Source organism: Citrus clementina, unplaced genomic scaffold (assembly GCF_000493195.1).
Source record: "Citrus clementina cultivar Clemenules unplaced genomic scaffold, Citrus_clementina_v1.0 scaffold_4, whole genome shotgun sequence".
In the NCBI taxonomy this organism is placed as follows: domain Eukaryota; kingdom Viridiplantae; phylum Streptophyta; class Magnoliopsida; order Sapindales; family Rutaceae; genus Citrus; species Citrus x clementina.
In genome coordinates, this window is record NW_006262274.1 from 21546596 (window position 1) to 21565216 (window position 18621).

The 18621-nt window shown below is 34.2% G+C and overlaps 2 protein-coding genes across 4 annotated transcripts; one reads left to right on the forward strand and one right to left on the reverse strand.

The window, feature by feature from the left end:
- The first annotated feature begins 1747 nt into the window (after positions 1 to 1747).
- LOC18043841 lies at positions 1748 to 5363 on the forward strand. The gene is made up of 4 exons (XM_006438033.2): positions 1748 to 2461; positions 3350 to 3781; positions 4053 to 4359; positions 4682 to 5363. Exons 1-4 carry the CDS (start codon positions 1991 to 1993, stop codon positions 4819 to 4821), a joined length of 1350 nt encoding a protein of 449 aa, XP_006438096.1. The 5' UTR covers positions 1748 to 1990; the 3' UTR covers positions 4822 to 5363.
- A 3315-nt stretch (positions 5364 to 8678) lies between these two features.
- On the reverse strand, positions 8679 to 16737 carry LOC18043842 (cyclin-dependent kinase G-2). 3 transcript variants are annotated; one of them, XM_024186465.1, is made up of 9 exons: positions 14451 to 16737; positions 14178 to 14313; positions 13992 to 14080; positions 13687 to 13798; positions 13499 to 13605; positions 13009 to 13389; positions 12748 to 12827; positions 11327 to 11412; positions 8679 to 9871 (listed from the first exon to the last, which is right to left on the reverse strand). In XM_024186465.1, exons 1-6 carry the CDS (start codon positions 16190 to 16192, stop codon positions 13290 to 13292), a joined length of 2286 nt encoding a protein of 761 aa, XP_024042233.1. In that variant the 5' UTR covers positions 16193 to 16737; the 3' UTR covers positions 8679 to 9871; positions 11327 to 11412; positions 12748 to 12827; positions 13009 to 13289. The 3 variants fall into 3 exon arrangements, with proteins under 3 accessions (XP_024042233.1, XP_006438097.1, XP_024042234.1); XM_006438034.2 differs by having other exon boundaries at positions 9537 to 9871; positions 12748 to 13389; XM_024186466.1 differs by having other exon boundaries at positions 9537 to 9871; positions 12748 to 13389; positions 13687 to 13905.
- Between the last annotated feature and the right edge of the window lie 1884 nt (positions 16738 to 18621).

Consider the following 18621-nt stretch of genomic DNA (forward strand, 5'->3'; position numbering starts at 1 on the left):
ATAGAACAAAACAATAAATGATCCATCCAGACATTAAATCACATATATACGCGGTTACCGATCACTATAATTAATTTGTCTATCACAATTTTCTCATTAGTTTTTACAATCCAAAGCACTTCCCAGTTCCCTCTCGCTAGATATTAACTTTTCACACTTTAATAGTGTAAATTTATATTAATCTAATAATCAAATAATTATATAGATTTTTTTTAAATCTTGAGTCTTGACTTAGATAGTGTTTAGAATTGAAGTTGAACAACTGTAATTTAAAAATTACAGTACTAAAATACTTGGTAAATACTAATTATTGTAGCTTAAAAGATATGTTGATATGATTTTTCACTTGTATAATGAAAAATTTATTATATCTTTAATAATTTTATTAAAATTATTATTTAAAATTTACATTTACTATATATTACTAATTTTTATTTCATAATTACAGTTTTTTTCCCAACTGTAACTTAAAAGTTAGAGCACCTCAATCTTAAATGTATACTTAACCATAATTCATAGATGAAAAAAAACAGTTTGAAAAAAATTTAAAATAAAAATGTTATTAGTGACCCACCTAATTTTTTTTGGAAGTTTAAAAATACATAAAACTTTTAAAAGTTATTAAAAGCATGACCAAAACATTTTACTAATTTTACTCCTTAAATATTTATTTACTTATTTATGTGATAAATAGAAGAGTGAAAAAATACATTATCCTTTAAAAACTCTTGAAATAAAAATAAGCTAATATTATTTTAATCAAATATATATATATATATATATATATATATATATATATTCTTTTTAAAGAAAAAATAAATAGTAACTAAAAAAATTCTCTTTCTTCAATAAAAATTAATAAAATATAAATTGAAAATGAGGAAAGCACTCCATAATATTGAAGAGGGAGAATTATCTCTTGTTTTGAAAAATTTTAATTGACGTGTCTTTTGAAATTTAAAACGTTAATGTAACTCTTTAAATAAAAAATATATAATTTTATTTAAAGAATTTTTTGATGATTAATTAATGATCCACCTAGAGTTTGTCAAGTATACAATTAAACCATTTTCGTGTTACCTCAATTAGTGTATACCACTGTCGCAATGATAAAATGACCATTTACCTGCCCAAATTGTTTTCCTTTTTGAATAATTATCACCTAACCACTAAAATATTAGCAAAAGTTCAAGTAAAAACCATGATTTTCTTTGCCTAATAATTTACTTCCAGGATTAACGAAAAACTCTGATACAATTCCAAAAACTTAAATGGATCTGGTGACAAATATTTTGTGTATTTTTAGAAGTTTTGCTAGAAGTTGGATAGATTTCCCAATTAATTAAATAGGTGGTAATATTTGTCTTTTTGTCTGTTTCTTCTTTTTTTATATTTTTTCCATTAAAGGAAAAAAAAACTCCAAATTCCTAGGACACAGCTTTTTGAAACACGAGTCAGCACAATCTAGAATTTTAATCGCATACTTCGCCCACTCTCATAGTACATGTTCCTTCACCTAGCAGAAAGCACCATTGGACCATTGGACCATTGGACCATTGTCTGTCCACACACACGCGCACACAAAATACAATATGTTCTGTTGAAACTTGACAGTCAACCAAAACCAAACACCAAATCGATCATAAAAAAAAAAACATTTAAATTTTGCCCAATGCCCCCCTGTTTTGTACCCGTCGACTCGAGATTCAATATAATATTTTAATTCTTTTCTTCATCTATCATTGATCTGGTTTGATTATTAAACAAGAAACGAACCGAGACAAGATCACAACTTTACTATTGATCTATTATTGCAGTTTGCAAGCCAGTTGTCTCTCAGCAACTGAAACCCACAAAAAAAAAACAAATAAATTAAATTAAACAATCAAACTTTTCTTGACAAAATCTCAGCTGGGCCTAATCCAAAATCATAAATTTTGATTATTGATGAAGTAAAAAACTGAACTTTAGCTCAAACAAGTTCGTGATCATGGCTGATCCTCATATACAAATACAAACAGACCCACCTCCCGCTCAGACACCTCTTCTTAATAATTCAAACCAAAATCACACTCAACTTCCACAACAGCAGCAGCAGGAAAACCAAATCCCAGAAACTGATCTTGATCGGACGCTACAAAAGCTTGAATATTTTTTGACGTTTCTGGGCTTCAACCACTCTTCAGTTTTGAGCTTCGTCTTGTCTTGGACAGCTTTTTTAGTAACAGGAGTGCTGGCCCCAGTTGTGATACTTGAGTTGTCTAATTGTCCCGGATGTGAGAAGGGTCAAATTAAGGATTTTGAGTTGTGTATTGTGGCCTCCCAAGCTTGTTTAGCGGCTATTTCTTTGATTTGTATGTCCCATAATCTGCGTAAATATGGTATCAGGAAGTTCCTTTTTGTTGATCGCCATAGTGGCCACATGGAGAGGTTTCATTACCAGTATATTCAGCAAATAAAGGTGATCATTTCTAAGTTTGATTGTGTTTACTGTCTGTTTTGCTTAATTGAGAATTGAGATAGATTTTGCAGCTTTTTCGAGTAGTTTTTTTCAAATGATGTGTTTTGAATTATGATTTGAACGTCGAGTGTTAAGGTGGAGACTGGAGAGGTAGGTGTTGACTGTAAGTTACAAGGTTTTAGGGTCTTTGGGTTGCAGAAAAAAATAATTCCATCTAAATGGGGGTGTGTGTGTGTGTGATGTTAGACATGAAATTTGAGAATCCTGATTTATGGTGTACATATTGGGGTTTGAATTGCCAACTTTAGTTTTTCCTTCAAACGGATAGTAGAATTGAATATGTATTGTAGACAAGAATCTAGTAGTAAAGGTTATATGATTCCCCCTGTCTATGATAAGCTTACCGAGATTATGATGTTAACCTTACATAAAAAGGCCAGAAGCTGAGTCTAGAAACCACTCTCATTTTTTCATCATATATTTCATTGTTTGGCCAGCACAGGATAGTGCAGATTGGGAAAGGGGATGCATGTAGATGATCCCCACTGATTTATGATTAAGGCTTAATTAAGTATTTTAGAATTTTAGTACAGTGGTGTCCTAGTAAATATGGACACATAGATGGCTAAATTCACTTCATTTCCAACCCTCCACTTCCAGGACCATCCTCTGATGTTGTTGAAAATTTTGGACATGGATGAAGATCACGGAATACTAGTTCTTCTAAGCGTCTATGTCATGATTTGTGTACCATGTTGCCTCCGAAATGGCATTTTTTTTTTTCAACTATTCAATTTCATGGTCTTTGCACTTCCTGTCATTTCTGTACCTTAAAGGAAATGGCAATCAGTATGTAATAAGATATTTGGTTTGCTACGATCTATGCAGGATTCTTTACGCTTGCTTATAGTCTGGTCGCTTCCATGTTTCATTCTGAAGACTGCACGAGAGATCATCCGCATTTTATATGTACATCATGAATCATGGTGGCAATCTGCTGCGATTCTATTTGCTTTGATTCTATCCTGGACTTACTTGAGTACAATATCTCTATCAGCCAGCATCTTGTTTCATATAGTCTGCAACTTGCAAGTTATGCACTTTGATGATTATGCAAAGCTCTTGGCAATGGAATCTGATGTTGTGGTACTGATAGAAGAGCATATGCGACTACGCTATCATCTGTCTAAGATAAGCCACAGATTCCGAATTTATCTTCTCTTAGAGTTCTTGGTTGTCACAGCCAGTCAAATTGTGAGTCTTTTCCAGACAACTGGGTATGGCGGAAAAATCACTTTCATAAACGGTGGTGATTTTGCAGTGAGTTACTCTTTTTTATTTATATATTAGCTAAATAACCATGTGGGTAGATCTTAGTGGTTTTAGCTTCCATGCTCTTGGATTTGCAAAAGCTGTCTAAAAGCTCTATTGATTGGAGATTTTTTAAAAAATATATTACTCTGATAGCATCCACAATCTGCAGATAGAAAATTGGATCCTTTGCAATTGTTTTCATACTCTTGCACTCTTTTATGTTCTGGCTGCATCATAATTCAATTCTCATTACCCTCATTTCTCGACAACTTTCCAGGCTTCCTCAGTTGTGCAGGTTGTTGGCATAATTCTTTGCTTACATGCAGCCACAAAAATTTCCCACAGAGCCCAAAACATTGCATCGATAGCAAGTAGATGGCATGCATTGGCAACATGCAGTTCTGCTGATTCATCTCAACTTAGAGTCTCAAACAGTTTCGGAAACTTGGAAGCTTCCAGTCCATTGAACTCAGTGCATATGAATTATTCTGAAAGTGATTTGGTCTCTTTAGATTATGTTGCAATGCCAACAAATACACAATTGGCTTCATATATGTGCTCATATCACAGGAGACAAGCTTATGGTATGGTTTCAAATCTTGTCCTATAACATTCCTACTATTCCTATAATACTATCTCCCAATTGAAAAATCAAGAACTTACACTATCATCAAATTCAGTCATTTTCAGTCTACTTTACGGTTATGCATATGGGTCTCAATATTACCATGGCAACATGAGTGAAAGAATTGAATGGACTAAACGATAATTGTTTATATTGTTAAATCTCTACTGCAATATGATATTAGGAAAAGAACAAAATATATTTCATTGGTTGTCACATATGCTTGGGCAAACATCCAAAAGCAGGCAACTTATGTTTTAAGTGGCTTTTCTTCCGTGCAGTTATGTATTTGCAGGCAAATCCTGGGGGCATTACCATATTTGGATGGACAGTTGATCGAGCTCTTATCAACACAATCTTCTTTATTGAACTCTCTCTGGTTACCTTTGTACTTGGGAAGACTATAGTTAATTCCAACTGACCATCTACATCATGGTGATTGCTCGACGATTCCTTCCCTGTGTAACTCAATGGAAAATCTTTCGCAATTTAAAATTTATGAGGTGAAACCATCACCACTTTTGAGGCAATTTCCACCACATTGGTTGTGAGTTGCAGGTGTAACTAATGATGCAGTTCTTAGACGTGGCGATATTAGCCTACTGCATGCAGCGGTAGAGAAGAGAGAAGACAGACCCGGAAAGTGGAGAGACAGTGAGGAGGAGGTTCTCGACTGTTGTAAGTTACAATCTGAGAACTTGCTATTTGATGAAAGTTTTGTCAAACATTTTCAATACAGCCAACCCACACACTCGGGCAGTTTAAAAATCCTGCCCAGTTTTCCGCTTTTGCTTGCTTAAATATAGCCCACATTGGACCGAAGTTAAAAGCTTATCAATCTCTTTGAGCCACAATTGAGGTAACAAGAAAAGCAGCCCCTCGATCCAAAGGGTTTCTGCAATAGTTAAAAGAATTCAGTCAACTTTCAACGTCTGGTAATCCGAGAGATTTTTAAATCATCAACCTTTGATAATTTTCAAAGAACAAATAAACATCAATCTTTGACGTGTAAGCCGATCTTCTCCAGCGGATTCCAAAGTCGGGTTCTTTGAAAGATGCCCATCGTCACGTAGGCAGCATCGTCGTCATCTTAACTTGGGTAAATCATAAAGCTTAAGCAACACCCAGTAAGATCTTGAACTTGTCTTGGAAATCATCAACACTGTTTTCACATGAACCAAAGCATGAACTCTTCCATTGTCATATATATATATATATATATATATGGAGATAATCCCTTGGATAAAAATAAAAAAAGAGGTACATAGATTTATTACAAGGCGCGTTGGGGAAAATCCACTTCTTGCTGTTGCTGCAGTTCTTTCTCAATTTGGTGATTGATAATTAATTCAATTGTTACTCCCCTTGCATAGGCTAAATGATCTGTTTGTTTATATATGTTGAAGAAATCATTGATAGTGAAACAATGAGATATATCGTATCGTAAACAGAAATGAATTAATTTCGAAAAAAGGTACCAATATTTCTCGAATTCAAATTTGAGATCCAATATTTATTATGAACAATGAAATTAATAAGTGATGAAGATTCCCTAATTATTTTCAATGTTTTATCAGAAGGAAAAAAAAAATGAAGAGCCTTAAAGCAATATTTTAAACCCATATCAAATTTTAATTCATTTAAACTTGTTTTTCTTCACATAGATTTATGGCCTTACTTATTTAAATAGTGTTTGTTTGGGAATAAAAAAACTCATGGTTGATTCGGTTTCCTTAAGAGGAGTTGGGATTAAATAAATTGATTATATATAGACAGAGAGAGATAGGGAGAGCTAGGACAATAAAAATCTATGTCGACAAAAATCAAAGCAAGCCAAGAGATGGCGACACTTCCATCAGAACTCATCGTGGACATACTCCTGAAATTACCGGCCAAATCTCTATGCCTTCAAGTGTTTATCCAAGTCATGGCTTGCTGTAATCACCAATCCTCACTCTGCTAAAGCCCACCTACTTACTCAGAGCCAGAAAAAAAGACTCATCCTCTGACCTTACTGTTATCATCCCTGCACTATATCTCTTTACTTGATAGATGATGAAACAGTTTATGGTGACAAATTGGCTGCCACTATAAGATTGGAAAATTGTGAAAAGATTTATTTATGATCATCAGACACATATGGCGTTGGTAGGGTGTATGGTTCTTGTAAGGGTCGAGTGTGCTTGTGTTTTAATCCAATCCATTGTTCTTCGTTTTCACTCATGAATCCTTCTGCCGAAGAGTATCAAGAAATACCAAATTTTCCAATCACACACTCACAGACTTGCGATTCTTATAGGACATTATCTGGGTTTGGTTATTCTGAGCATATTGATGACTACAAACTCACGAAATTTTGTAGTTGTAAAAAGGTTGAGTGTATTTTTTTCTTGGAAAAGCAATTCCTAGAAAGAAGTTGAACATGATTTTGTTTGGCATTGTGCATCTAGTCTTCTAGTCTTCAAGTCGCAACCTCTAAAGGGTTTGATATGCACCTTGTGAATGTCGTGACTTGAAAATCCTCCAAGAATTTAAAATGCTGGAAGAAAACAAATTTAAACCTTGTAATTTATATTTTTGAAACTACAACTATCCTTATATGGATCAAAACAATATGGGCGTATATGGTTCAATCTTTTAAACAATTATTAATTGAAAAAAAGATATGTAAATAATCCAATTAACCCTTGTGTTTTGATTAAAAAATCTAAAATTATATTTGCAATAGTTGCAATATATATTGATGATTTAAATTTTATTGGAACTCTTAAAGAGCTTTCAAAAGCAGCTTCTTATTTGAAAAATAAGTTTGAAATGATAAATATCTTAGAAAAATAAAATTTTATCTTGGTTTATAAATTGAGTATTTGCCAAGTGGAATACTCTTACATCAGTTAACTATATTAAAAAAGTTTTGAAGCGTTTTTATGTGGATGAAGTCCATTCATTAAGTACTCCAATGGTGGTATGACCACTTGCTATGGACAAAAGATCCATTTCATCATGAAGAAGATTGTAAAGCAATTTTTAATCTTGAAGTACCATATTTAAGTGCAATTGGTGCACTTATGTATTTTGTAAATTGTACTCAATCTAATATTGCTTTTCAATTAATTCATTAGCAAGATATAGTTTTGTACCAACTTGTAGGCATTGGAAATGTGTAAAGCATATATTTCACTATCTCTGCAAAATGATTGACATTAGTTTATTTCATCCAAATGGATCAAAATTACAACTAATTGAATATGCAGATGCTAAATATATCTTTGATCCACATAAAACCCTATCTCAAATGGGTTATTTATTTACCTCTAGTAATAGTGTTGTATCATAGCGATTAATGAAACAAACAATGGTTGCAACATCTTCAAATCATTTATAATTACTTGCTACATATGAAGCAAGTCATGAGTGCATTTGGCTAAGATCAATGATACAACATATATTAAGAAATTTATGGATTATCGTCAATTAGAAATAACCCCACAATATTACATGAGGATAATGCAACCTACATTGCCCAAATTGAAAGTGATCATATAAAAGATGATAGGACCAAACATGTATCACCAAAATTATTTTGTACACATGAGCTTTAAACGAATGGTGATATAAATATTCAACAAATACACTCAAAGTAACAATTTTGTAGATTTATTTACAAAATTCCTATCAATTGCAACATTAAAAAAATTGGTACATATATTGGTATGTGTCAACGCAAAGATTTTTATTGAAATCTTAAAATCTCTGCATCAAGACAAGGGGAAGTATACTTATTGGGAAAAATAATTAATCTTGAAGGAAATTTACTTTGCATTTTTCTTAATAAGGTTTTAATGAGACAACTTTATGTCTTCAAAATAATTTGATATGCTCTTTTCTTTAATAATATTTTTCTTCCATAAGTTTTTTTTTTCTAGTAAATGTTTTAATGAGATATTTTTATTTTATAATGAACATAAAAAGGGAATGTTATAAATTTATTAAAATAAATATGGATATTCATAATATAGGTCTCTTAATCTCCTTACCAGCAACTCTTTACTTTCCCATGACTGCCACTATCTCATAAGATGTTATGATCTATAATATTTTCATTAATTTCATATAGTGCTTGTGCTACTATTAAAGGAGAGCTTATCTATTTATTTTATACACAGTTAGAACGGATAAAATTACTGTATAATAGATTGCTCCCTAATTTTACTCTATATTTTGTATTGCCGGCTCATAGTTTTTCTAATATGTTTTATATATTGCGTTTTATTTTGGTCTCTTTTGCCTTGTTTCCATTTGCTTAGAAGTTCAGAAAATAACATTCAGCAATCAATAAACAGGCTTTTGTGAACGATACAACTTATTGAGCAAGACACTCAATTGGATAGTAGCAATCCCCGTGGTATTGCACCAAAATGTGTGGCAGTCCTAAGGCTTGCTGCAGTTATTGAATCGGCAAGTAACACATGGAGCGGGCCTAAGGCAGAGGGGTTGATTAAGCTTGAGGTACCCACTACTGTGAGCTACTTGTACGTGTATCACCCGGAGATACCGCACTGGAATTTCGGCTACTACTCTTTTTTTATGCTTTTTACTAGTCACAAAATTTGGATGACGAGGGTGGACACCATCCGTTAATGTTGAAGCTTGGGAGAGCCCAAAATTGGACTTTAATTGGAGGCGTCGTGAAATGTCCGGGACCCACCCACCAAGAAGCTGATGCAAATGTTGTCATAATGCTCTTCAACCCCCTAAAATTATTGGGTATACTTTCTTGTCCTCAAGTTTATTTGCTAATTACAGGAAAACAAAAATCTCAGATCTCTGTAAAATATCTGTTCTTCAGAATGGTTCCATGACCGTATCAGTTCCACTGTCATTTCTTTTTTCCAAAAATGCGACAGGTACAACGGCAGTGTGCTTTAAGGTAGCTGCTATAAAATTACAAAATAAGTTGGGAACACAACTACGAAGTTAAAAAATTATTTCACCGCTCCCTACTTTGAATTGTCATGTATGCTGGTTTTCAACAACTAATAAACCGTCCCAATATTCCCTTTAAATTTCCAAATTTTAAATCATATTTTGATATTCTACCATAAAACTTCAGAAAGTGGGGCGTAACCCAGAACATAAGAAGTCTAATGAGAAATTTTGAAAACCTGCACTTACACCTTCTGCACTTGTACGTTTATTCTTCAGACTACACAAGATAAAATCTGTGAACATCCACCCACGGGAAAAATGATTCGATAGGGGTTTAAAGAAACCCAGATACAAACTGCTTAATCATATTGCCAGATTTTAATCCACGTGGGAAATTATGACCATAATATGTGGTGACATACCCGTCTACTTCTGTTCAATTCGCATCACAAACTTACTCTCTGAGATCCTAAAATTTGTGAATGGGAAGTGGAAGCTTTCATGGTTTTCAATCCCAAAGCAACCCATCCTTCCAGCCACGCCTAAAATAAAATGACATAAATCATATGAACAAAAGTAGCCAAATAAATCATCTCCAAAGAAAATTTTACTTTCAGAATAGAAATCATTGAGCAATTCCTCAAAACGCAAAGCTAACTACATCAGAAGAATGAAATACATTGAAGTGCCCCACTCAAAAAGTAGATACTTATTTAAGTTGCTAACAGAATTGAACAAAACAAGACTAGAATAGACAAAATATAAATCTCACAAAATAAGTCCCCCTGCCTAGTTCCAGATAGATAGATACACTAACTGACAAATATGCACTGCTAGTGACTCAACTATAACATAAAATATGCCTTCCCTTTAACTCCATTTCTTCATGTCAGTCATCATAAATGAAGAGAACAGGAATAGCAAAATAATAATAATAAATTTATGTGATAGCACTTCGAGTAAATTGATACTGTTGAAACAAAGACAGTGAGTCTGTCACACAACTTCTAGAAGGTATGAAACTAAAAACCAAATCACTTGTAGGTCACCAATTTTGCCTTACTCTCAAGGACTCAACAAGCTGAAAGGATGTCATGAATAAAAACCCAGTGATTAAGATAGAACAAATTACACATTAATCAAACTATTAAGTCCAAAAAGTTTTTAGTACTTTCACTGGTCTGGTCTACAACGAGCTACCACTTTGTTATAAATTGGACCCACCACAAAAGTATGTTCTAAATAGATTTTTGTTACAAATGCAAACCTAAAACCAAACATACAGAAGTACAACTTCTACCTCATCAATTCAAGCTAAATTTACTCTGGTGTTACAAACTTTTTCCCACCATCCCACCCCAATGTCTTACCTTCTCTAGCATGCAATTGGACATTTATCTTCTAAAATATATCAGGGAAGCCAAGGCATATACCCAGAAAAATATATGTTTAATAACTAGTGACTTCAGTTTGCGTACTAAATTCACATTTGAAATTTATGAATGTAATTATGTAAACTTGATGACGAGATGTATCAACAGTGAACTGTTCAGCTCCTGAATCAACTTTAGTTATGGCTATTTTATGTGATTTCAGCATTAAAGTATTTGCAGGTACTATACAAAGGCATTATAGTTCCCAATCAAGAATATGGAATTTGTCTAGACAAAACTTGAATAACAAATCTCAGTACTTCCCAGTTTCAGAGTACTGGTAACAGAAACACATTTTGGCAGTAACATTTTGCATTAAAAGACGTTCACACCCAAAAAAAAAAAAAATGCAGAATTTATCTCCATGTCTTCTCCGTAAGGTATTCAAACCAAGAGTTCTCATTACGGTGATGACAAGAACCAATCACATCATAGGAATTACTAGTTGTCAGAAAAATACTAGCAAAGGATAGCCAAGAAACAGATACTTACAAAAAATTGAATAAGAATGAACCAAATATATCGCTCTTACACATGATAAACAAACCAAGAATTGTATGGTACCTCTAGTGAGCCTCAAGGAACAACTAATTGGAAGTTCTATAAAATCCAGGATTACAGGTAACCTCCTCAACCTGCTTGCTTTGAGACTGCAGTGGCATTTGCAGACAATGTCATAAAAAATTCTGCAGCTAATAAAAGTTTTGACTCTTCTCATACCATCAAAGAGAAAAAGAATAGAAAGGGATAAATATAAATATTAGAAAGCAGAGAACCATAACTAGAAGCACGCGACTTAAGCTCTACCAAGAGAACAAATAGTCACATAAGTTTGCAAAATGACATTCTGTCTTCATTTGAGTAATGAGTCCATTGGTGAATTTGGACGTTAAAACAGTATCAGTGAAAATCAGATAAGAACAAGCAGAATACGCAATTTGATAACAAACTCATCTAACAATAGCAAAAGGTCACTTCTTTACTTAAATATCGAACCATATTAACAAATGAGATAAGAACAAGCAGAATACGCAATTTGATAACAAACTCATCTAACAGTAGCAAAAGGTCACTTCTTTACTTAAATATCGAACCATATTAACAAATAAGAATCATAACGTGATTGGTCTCCAGAAGCACATTAGTATCTCCACCCCCCTTTCTTTTTTAAAAAGTAATTCTACCCTGCCTCGGTTAGAAATTGAAAATCCATTATGTTAGTTAGCACAAACTGTTTCCTCCATTTCCAATCCTTTCAGTTAGAACTTCAGATATCATAAGCAATCAATAGATATTCATTCATAAAATACGGCTAAATCATACAAGTAGTAAAGAATTGAGAGTGCATCCAGTGAAGAAAGTTCACAAATCTTTCTTTCTTTCTTTCTTTTTTGTGGTGGGGGGGTTTGGAATGGTTTCCAGTTTTTCAGTATTTCCATAGTTCTCATCACCTTGTGACAAATTTGTCAAACACAAGTTACTCCTCTTTTTCTCTTTCCTAATCTAACATTATTAATCAAATAAAATGCAATGAATTTGTTCAATGACTTTATCACAGCTTCATGAACTAATTTCAAGACAACTCCTAGTCTAGAAGTTCACGGAAAATGTAAAATATCTCTTCTGCAATGTTAAAAATTTGTTTACAGTTGAGCTATTGAAAAGCTACTCCTGAATTCCGGAGCATGCCAGAACAATCTAACATTATTAATCAAATAAAATGCAATGAATTTGTTCAATGACTTTATCACAGCTTCATGAACTAATTTCAAGACAACTCCTAGTCTAGAAGTTCACGGAAAATGTAAAATATCTCTTCTGCAATGTTAAAAATTTGTTTACAGTTGAGCTATTGAAAAGCTACTCCTGAATTCCGGAGTATGCCAGAACAATCATTTTCAAGATGAAGATACAACTCCTCATGGATGGAAAGCAAAATCCTAGTCCCACCTAACATTTCCACAGATATTAAATTGATAAATTACCTTCAAAGCACAAGGGTTACAGTCAATTTCTTCATCAATGAAAAGCTAACAACGTCCCCTCCACTTCACACCAATCGTCTCTTGCAAACACAACGTGAATATTAAAACAGATAGAAGATAGCCGCCAGTAAAATCCAGAATATTTCAAATTCAATACCAAATTTCGAGATAATTGTTTACAATGTGCCAATGAAGATATGTTACATACACAAGTTCCAGCTGAAATTGCTCTATTAAAGAAGAAAAGCTGTTAAGCCACACCTTGCGATGCAAGCAATGTCACAGATGCATTTCTACATGATCCCCAGCACTGAACAAAGTTAACCTGCAAGAAATCTGGTTGACAGGATGGTGCAAACAATTTCTCCATACAAATCACTGTGGATGCCTGCTAAAAAACAGCATGAATGATCGTCTGACAAGCAATGTTCGGAACTTCTGTTGAATGCATATCCCTCACCTCAACCATGGTCATAGCAAACGACTACAGAAATCTAAAGCACAGGGATCTTTGCCATTGTTGCTCAATCAACTAATTTCTCCTAACCAAATAAACCACCAGTACCTAGTTCCCCTTGTTGCAGCTCCTTTCTACGCTGCTCTTCTAAAGGATCTGGACTCTTCATCATTCTTCGCATACGCCTAACGTAACACAAAAGGAACTTGAATATACAAAGTATCCAGACAAAAATAACAGGAAAAGATTAAGGCTCCTGACGTTTCAACTTCTGAATTCAAAATGTCAAGATACCTGTCTTGAGCATGTTGAGCAGGAAAAGTAGGCATAAAATCTTTGGACTTCGGAAGTGGAACTTCACGGAACCAATCATGATTAAGTGCAGCTTCAGCTGTTATCCGCTGCAAATAACAACATGGGCATAAATACAATCAAGCAATCATGATGATCATAAAGAAAGACTACAGAGGACCAATAATTACCTTGTCAGGATCATATGTTAACAGTGAGTTTAATAAATCAAAGCCAGCATCAGATAAAACTGGTGATCCAGTGAAAGATGTTGCTGGGAATTTCTTGCGCAATAGATTATACCTGAAAGGTAAACGTCAGTGGTTAATACAAACATGGAAAACATTGTAACTGAAAGTGTCACCAATGGAGGCCAGATAGCCAGATCAGAATCACCCAAAGCTGGACGCCTGGGAAAACAGTGGCAACAATAAGAAAACCTCAGTGTCATTTTCAACTTTGTTCTGAATAGAAATAATTAAAAGTCAATACTTACTGATGCTTGATAAAGTTGACCTTAACTCCAGGCAGCTTAGAAAACCCAGGCCAAATTTTCTCATTAGGAGTACCAAGAGTTTTAAAGATCTAAACAAATAGAAAAACCCATATAATAAAATTAGACCAAAGGAAAATTATCAAGGTGTTTCACCTTACATCTGAGGCATTGAAGAACTAAATTTACCTTGTCAAGTTGATCAAATTCACTTTTCCCATTGAACAGTGGCTCCTTTGATAATAGCTCAGCCATGATACAACCCAAAGACCACATGTCAATTGCCGTTGAATACTGTTTTGATCCCAATAGAAGTTCAGGTGCCCTGCAATAGCAGATGTGTATTTTAGTGTTTATGTCAATAGTGTCTGCTTACAAGCAAAATAGAATATGAAAAAGATATTCTAAAGCATGTTTCACAAAATGTTGCTTGAAAGGAGGGAATGGGCAAATGCAGCTTACCTGTACCAAAGGGTAACTACCAAATGAGTATAAGGTTTCAGTGGGCTCCCATATTGACGAGCCAGCCCAAAATCACAGATCTTCAACTCACCTCGGTTATTTAAAAGCAGGTTGGAAGTTTTCAAATCCCTATGAAGCACCCAATTATCATGAAGATACTTAATACCCTCCAATAGCTGGAGCATCAAGCATTTTACTTCACTCTGACTAAATGGTTGCTTCATTGTCTCCATCAGTCCCTTGAGATCATGTTCCATGTATTCCATTACCATAAAAATGCTATCTAGGTTACTGCCTACAACAACTTCTTTAACATCCACGATTGAAGGATGATGAAAAGAAAGAAGTATGTTTATTTCCCTCAGAGAAGTCAACGGAAAACCTTCTCTTTCTTTCTCCATCTTAACTTTCTTCAGTGCTACTATTTCCCCAGTTTTCTTATCTCTAGCTCTATATACAACACCATAAGTGCCTTCATCTATCTTATTCAGTCTCTCAAACTCATCAACACTTCTACATCCCTGAAGCATATTTATACTTCTTTGAGGAGGTCCCGCAGGTTCTGGTGTCCCACAAGAATCATTTTCATCCTCAGAATCTGTATCAGACCCACCAACACTATCATTGTTATTATGATCCTCATCAATCTCCATGTAGTCGCCCTTCTCAGATTCATGGCCATGATACTCATCGCCACTCAATGACCTAGCACGGTCGCCTCGTTCGTCAGATTCAGATGACCTTGATCTAGATCTTTCAGACCCTATTCTCTTAATTTCACTGAGCTCGGGACTGAGAAATTTATTTCGTGCTCTGGTTTGCAAAGACTCTGAAACAGGCATTTTTTTCCTCCTTTTTGGCAGTTCCTCATCTTCTGAAATTTCACCTTCATCAGCAGGAGAGCTATTTCCAGCTGCCCATCTCGAAGATGATATATTCCGGGTTGGTGCATAATCTTCATCATCTACATGCTCCACTTCCTGCTCATTATGCCATTGCTCCCTTGGCGGGGAAGAAGCCAAACCCACAGGAGATTCAGGTGCAGCATATTCAACGGACCTGGCAGCCACAGGAGGAATGATTGGTGAAACAGACTGCCAATTATTGTTTAAACTACTCTTTATGGGGGATATACACACACCCCCTTCTGGGACAACAGTAGGTGATTTCCAATATGCCTTAGGCAAAGATGGAGGAGGAGGAAGAGCTGTCGCAACCAGCCTACTCTTACCCATATCACTATCATCTCTGTCCCACACAATGGGAGAAAACTTCCTTTTTCTCTCCAAAGGAGACTGATTCCCATTCTCTACCACCTTAGAAACCTCATTATCTTTAACCTTTGAAACAGACTCAATTTCAGCTGCATCATCAGACCCACTTTCACTTGACAACTCACCAGGCTCCTTATCAACAGCCTTCAATGACAACTCAGGTTCCCGAAGTCCACGGCTACCACTACCTCCACCTCCGCTGCTACCTGAATCACTCCTACTAGAAGAGGAGCAGAAGCCACCATTTATTATCACTTCCCTCTCCTTAACATCCTTTTGTCTAACCCTTACCCTATCTCTTGCATAAGGAACATGACCCTGCCCGTTACTTTCATGATTACTGTTCCTAATCCTCTCATAAGCAAATTCGTCCTTGGAATACGCGTATTCACGTCTTGACACATCAAGCTCAGACTCTCGGTCCCTGAACTCATTATCTCTATAAACCCCATGTCTCCCAGCCGCCATATATGCTTATCAATAACTAACTTTGAGTAGGAGACCCTTACTTCAATTCAAATCCCTCTAGTAAAACCCCAATTCTAGGGAACAATCAAATAAATATTTTTTTTTTCAATTTTTCAAGAATTAGAGAAAAGGTAAAATGAAACCCTAAGTCAAACCCAAATTCAGATCTACAGGTAGCACAAAATCAACTAACCAAGCACTTTATGAATACAGAAAGGATAACAAGAAAGGAAATATGAATAGAAAATCACTCGATTATCCGCTTTATAATGCGAAATCGAAAGTGAAACCCTAGAATTTAAAGAGCAAATAAAAAACGCTTCCTAGAAGTTGGGGAAAATGAAAGATACAATCTTTTTGATCCCTCATACGAAGATAACACTGGATCGCGCTTGCCAATCGGGACAGGCACAGATTGGGAGAAAGCGGCTAACTGCAGCTTCGAGAGAGAAATTAATCAAAGAGGCAACGAGATATAGATATACTTACTTTGGGTCGCGTTTGTGATCGCGATACGATGATGGGTTCTCGGTTTTTATTTTTTTTTTCGAATTATTATGGGATGTGGTAAAATATCATTAGGACGCACTTGTGCTGGCATGATATCATTGGTCCATTCCATTCTTCCATCACAATTACAATTTTAGGCCTTAATTAATTTTCGTTTATTTTTTTTAGAAAGTTACCATCATTAGGATACCGGTACTAATCATGCATTTATAATAATATCTCAAAACTAGCTCAAGTTCTAATTTTATACCAACCAACTTCTGTTTAGTTAACTCTATTAGTTACCATTAAATAATTTAAGGTAAAATACTATTTAACTCCTTGAGCGAGTGAGTCTCCCAAAGTAATTCAAGGGTAAAATAATTTTTTAACTTAAATTCTTTAACTTAGTTAATGGAGTTAATGCAAAAGTGATAAGTTAATATAAAACTAAAACTTGAGGTGATATTAAAATATTATAAAAAAACTCGTGGCGTCTATCTATACTTTCAATATCTTGAGCTGCTGTTAAGTGATAATTTTATTTTTTTTCTTATATATATATATATATATATTATGTTTTGTGCCTATATTAGTTATTATTAAATAATTTAAGATAAAATATTATTTTACTCCTTGAGCTAGTGAGCCTCCCAAAATATCATTTTATCTTCTTAAATAAATTCAAGAGTAAAATAGTTTTTAACTTAAATTCTTTAAATGTGGTTAATGAAGTTAATGCAAAAGTGATAAGTTAATATAAAACTAAAACGTGAGGTGATATTAAAATGTTATAAAAAACTCATGGTGGCTATCTATACTTCCAATATCTTGAGCTACCGAGCTGGTTAAGAGATAATTTTTATTTTCTTCTTACATATATTATGTTTTATGCCTATAACTTATCTTATGCATAGTATAATGTGGTACAACCCCTAAAAGGTGCATTTGGTATTGTTATTATCTTGTGGTGTTTCTTAAATTTGTTTAAACAAAGGAAATGATTTTTTTATGTAATATTTTATAAATTAAAATATGAAACATTATTTAAGAATGAGAATATAAAGATGTGAGAAGTATAGAATAATGAGCAAGATCTACAAAATGATTAGTAAATGAAATGGGGAAAATGTGTCTAATTCCTCTAGAATACACCTTTAATTTTAGTTTCTAATGGGTCAAGGGTTGAAAATATTTATGATGATTTGGACAAAGCCATATTTTGTGGTCTCTGAATCTGAATTGAATATATTGCCACAAGAACTAATATTAACCATCTGTTTCTCAATTATCCCAAAGGGGAACATAAGATCGCATGCGATCCAAATTGCCAATTTTGCTGCTCATATTTTGTTGTAACTTGGTAGTAGTTGTGTATTTGCCAAAATAAGATTTTACAGGAAATTCAGTCAGTACACATTTTGAAGAGGTCAAGATCTTCGTATAAGTGAATGACCAAATAGGGGTGCCATGATAGAATTATCTATCTATGATGGATGTTTAGGTATAGTGATATTTCTAGATGTACACACATCTAATTTAAACTTGCCACATACATTAATCGTTTGTACTAGTTGTATGCTTCTGCGAGTTGAGAGTTGTGCTACTATACTCATACTTATGTTTAGTTTAATGAAATTTTAGTTTATGACGTATATATAAAAGACATTCTATTTCTCTCCATTTCCTGGAGCAGAACAGACACAAGCTCATAAAATTACCTAAGCTAATCAGTATCAAAGCATTAGGTAATTAGGATACATGAGACGACAACTGCAAATTGTCATTCTATGATTTCCGCCATGTAAGATAGGTCATTATTCATTTTGTATGATTGGTTTGTCATGGACTCATGAACTACAACATAAAGAAATTGTGAATATTGTATCCCTCCCAGTCTTAAGCTCCGTTTGGTACAGCTTATTAAATAGAGCTTATAA

Excerpts from the sequence above, each read along its gene's own strand:
- LOC18043842 (XM_024186465.1), bottom strand. The coding sequence starts at position 16,192 with ATGGCGGCTGGGAGACATGGGGTTTATAGAGATAATGAGTTCAGGGAC. Across the intron at positions 14,314-14,450 it reads GTAGTTACCCTTTGGTACAG|GGCACCTGAACTTCTATTGG; the intron begins GTAAGCTGCATT and ends CTGCTATTGCAG. Across the intron at positions 13,799-13,991 it reads GTCAACTTTATCAAGCATCA|GTATAATCTATTGCGCAAGA; the intron begins GTAAGTATTGAC and ends TTTACCTTTCAG.
- LOC18043841 (XM_006438033.2), top strand. The coding sequence starts at position 1,991 with ATGGCTGATCCTCATATACAAATACAAACAGACCCACCTCCCGCTCAG. Across the intron at positions 2,462-3,349 it reads AGTATATTCAGCAAATAAAG|GATTCTTTACGCTTGCTTAT; the intron begins GTGATCATTTCT and ends CGATCTATGCAG. Across the intron at positions 4,360-4,681 it reads TCACAGGAGACAAGCTTATG|TTATGTATTTGCAGGCAAAT; the intron begins GTATGGTTTCAA and ends TCTTCCGTGCAG.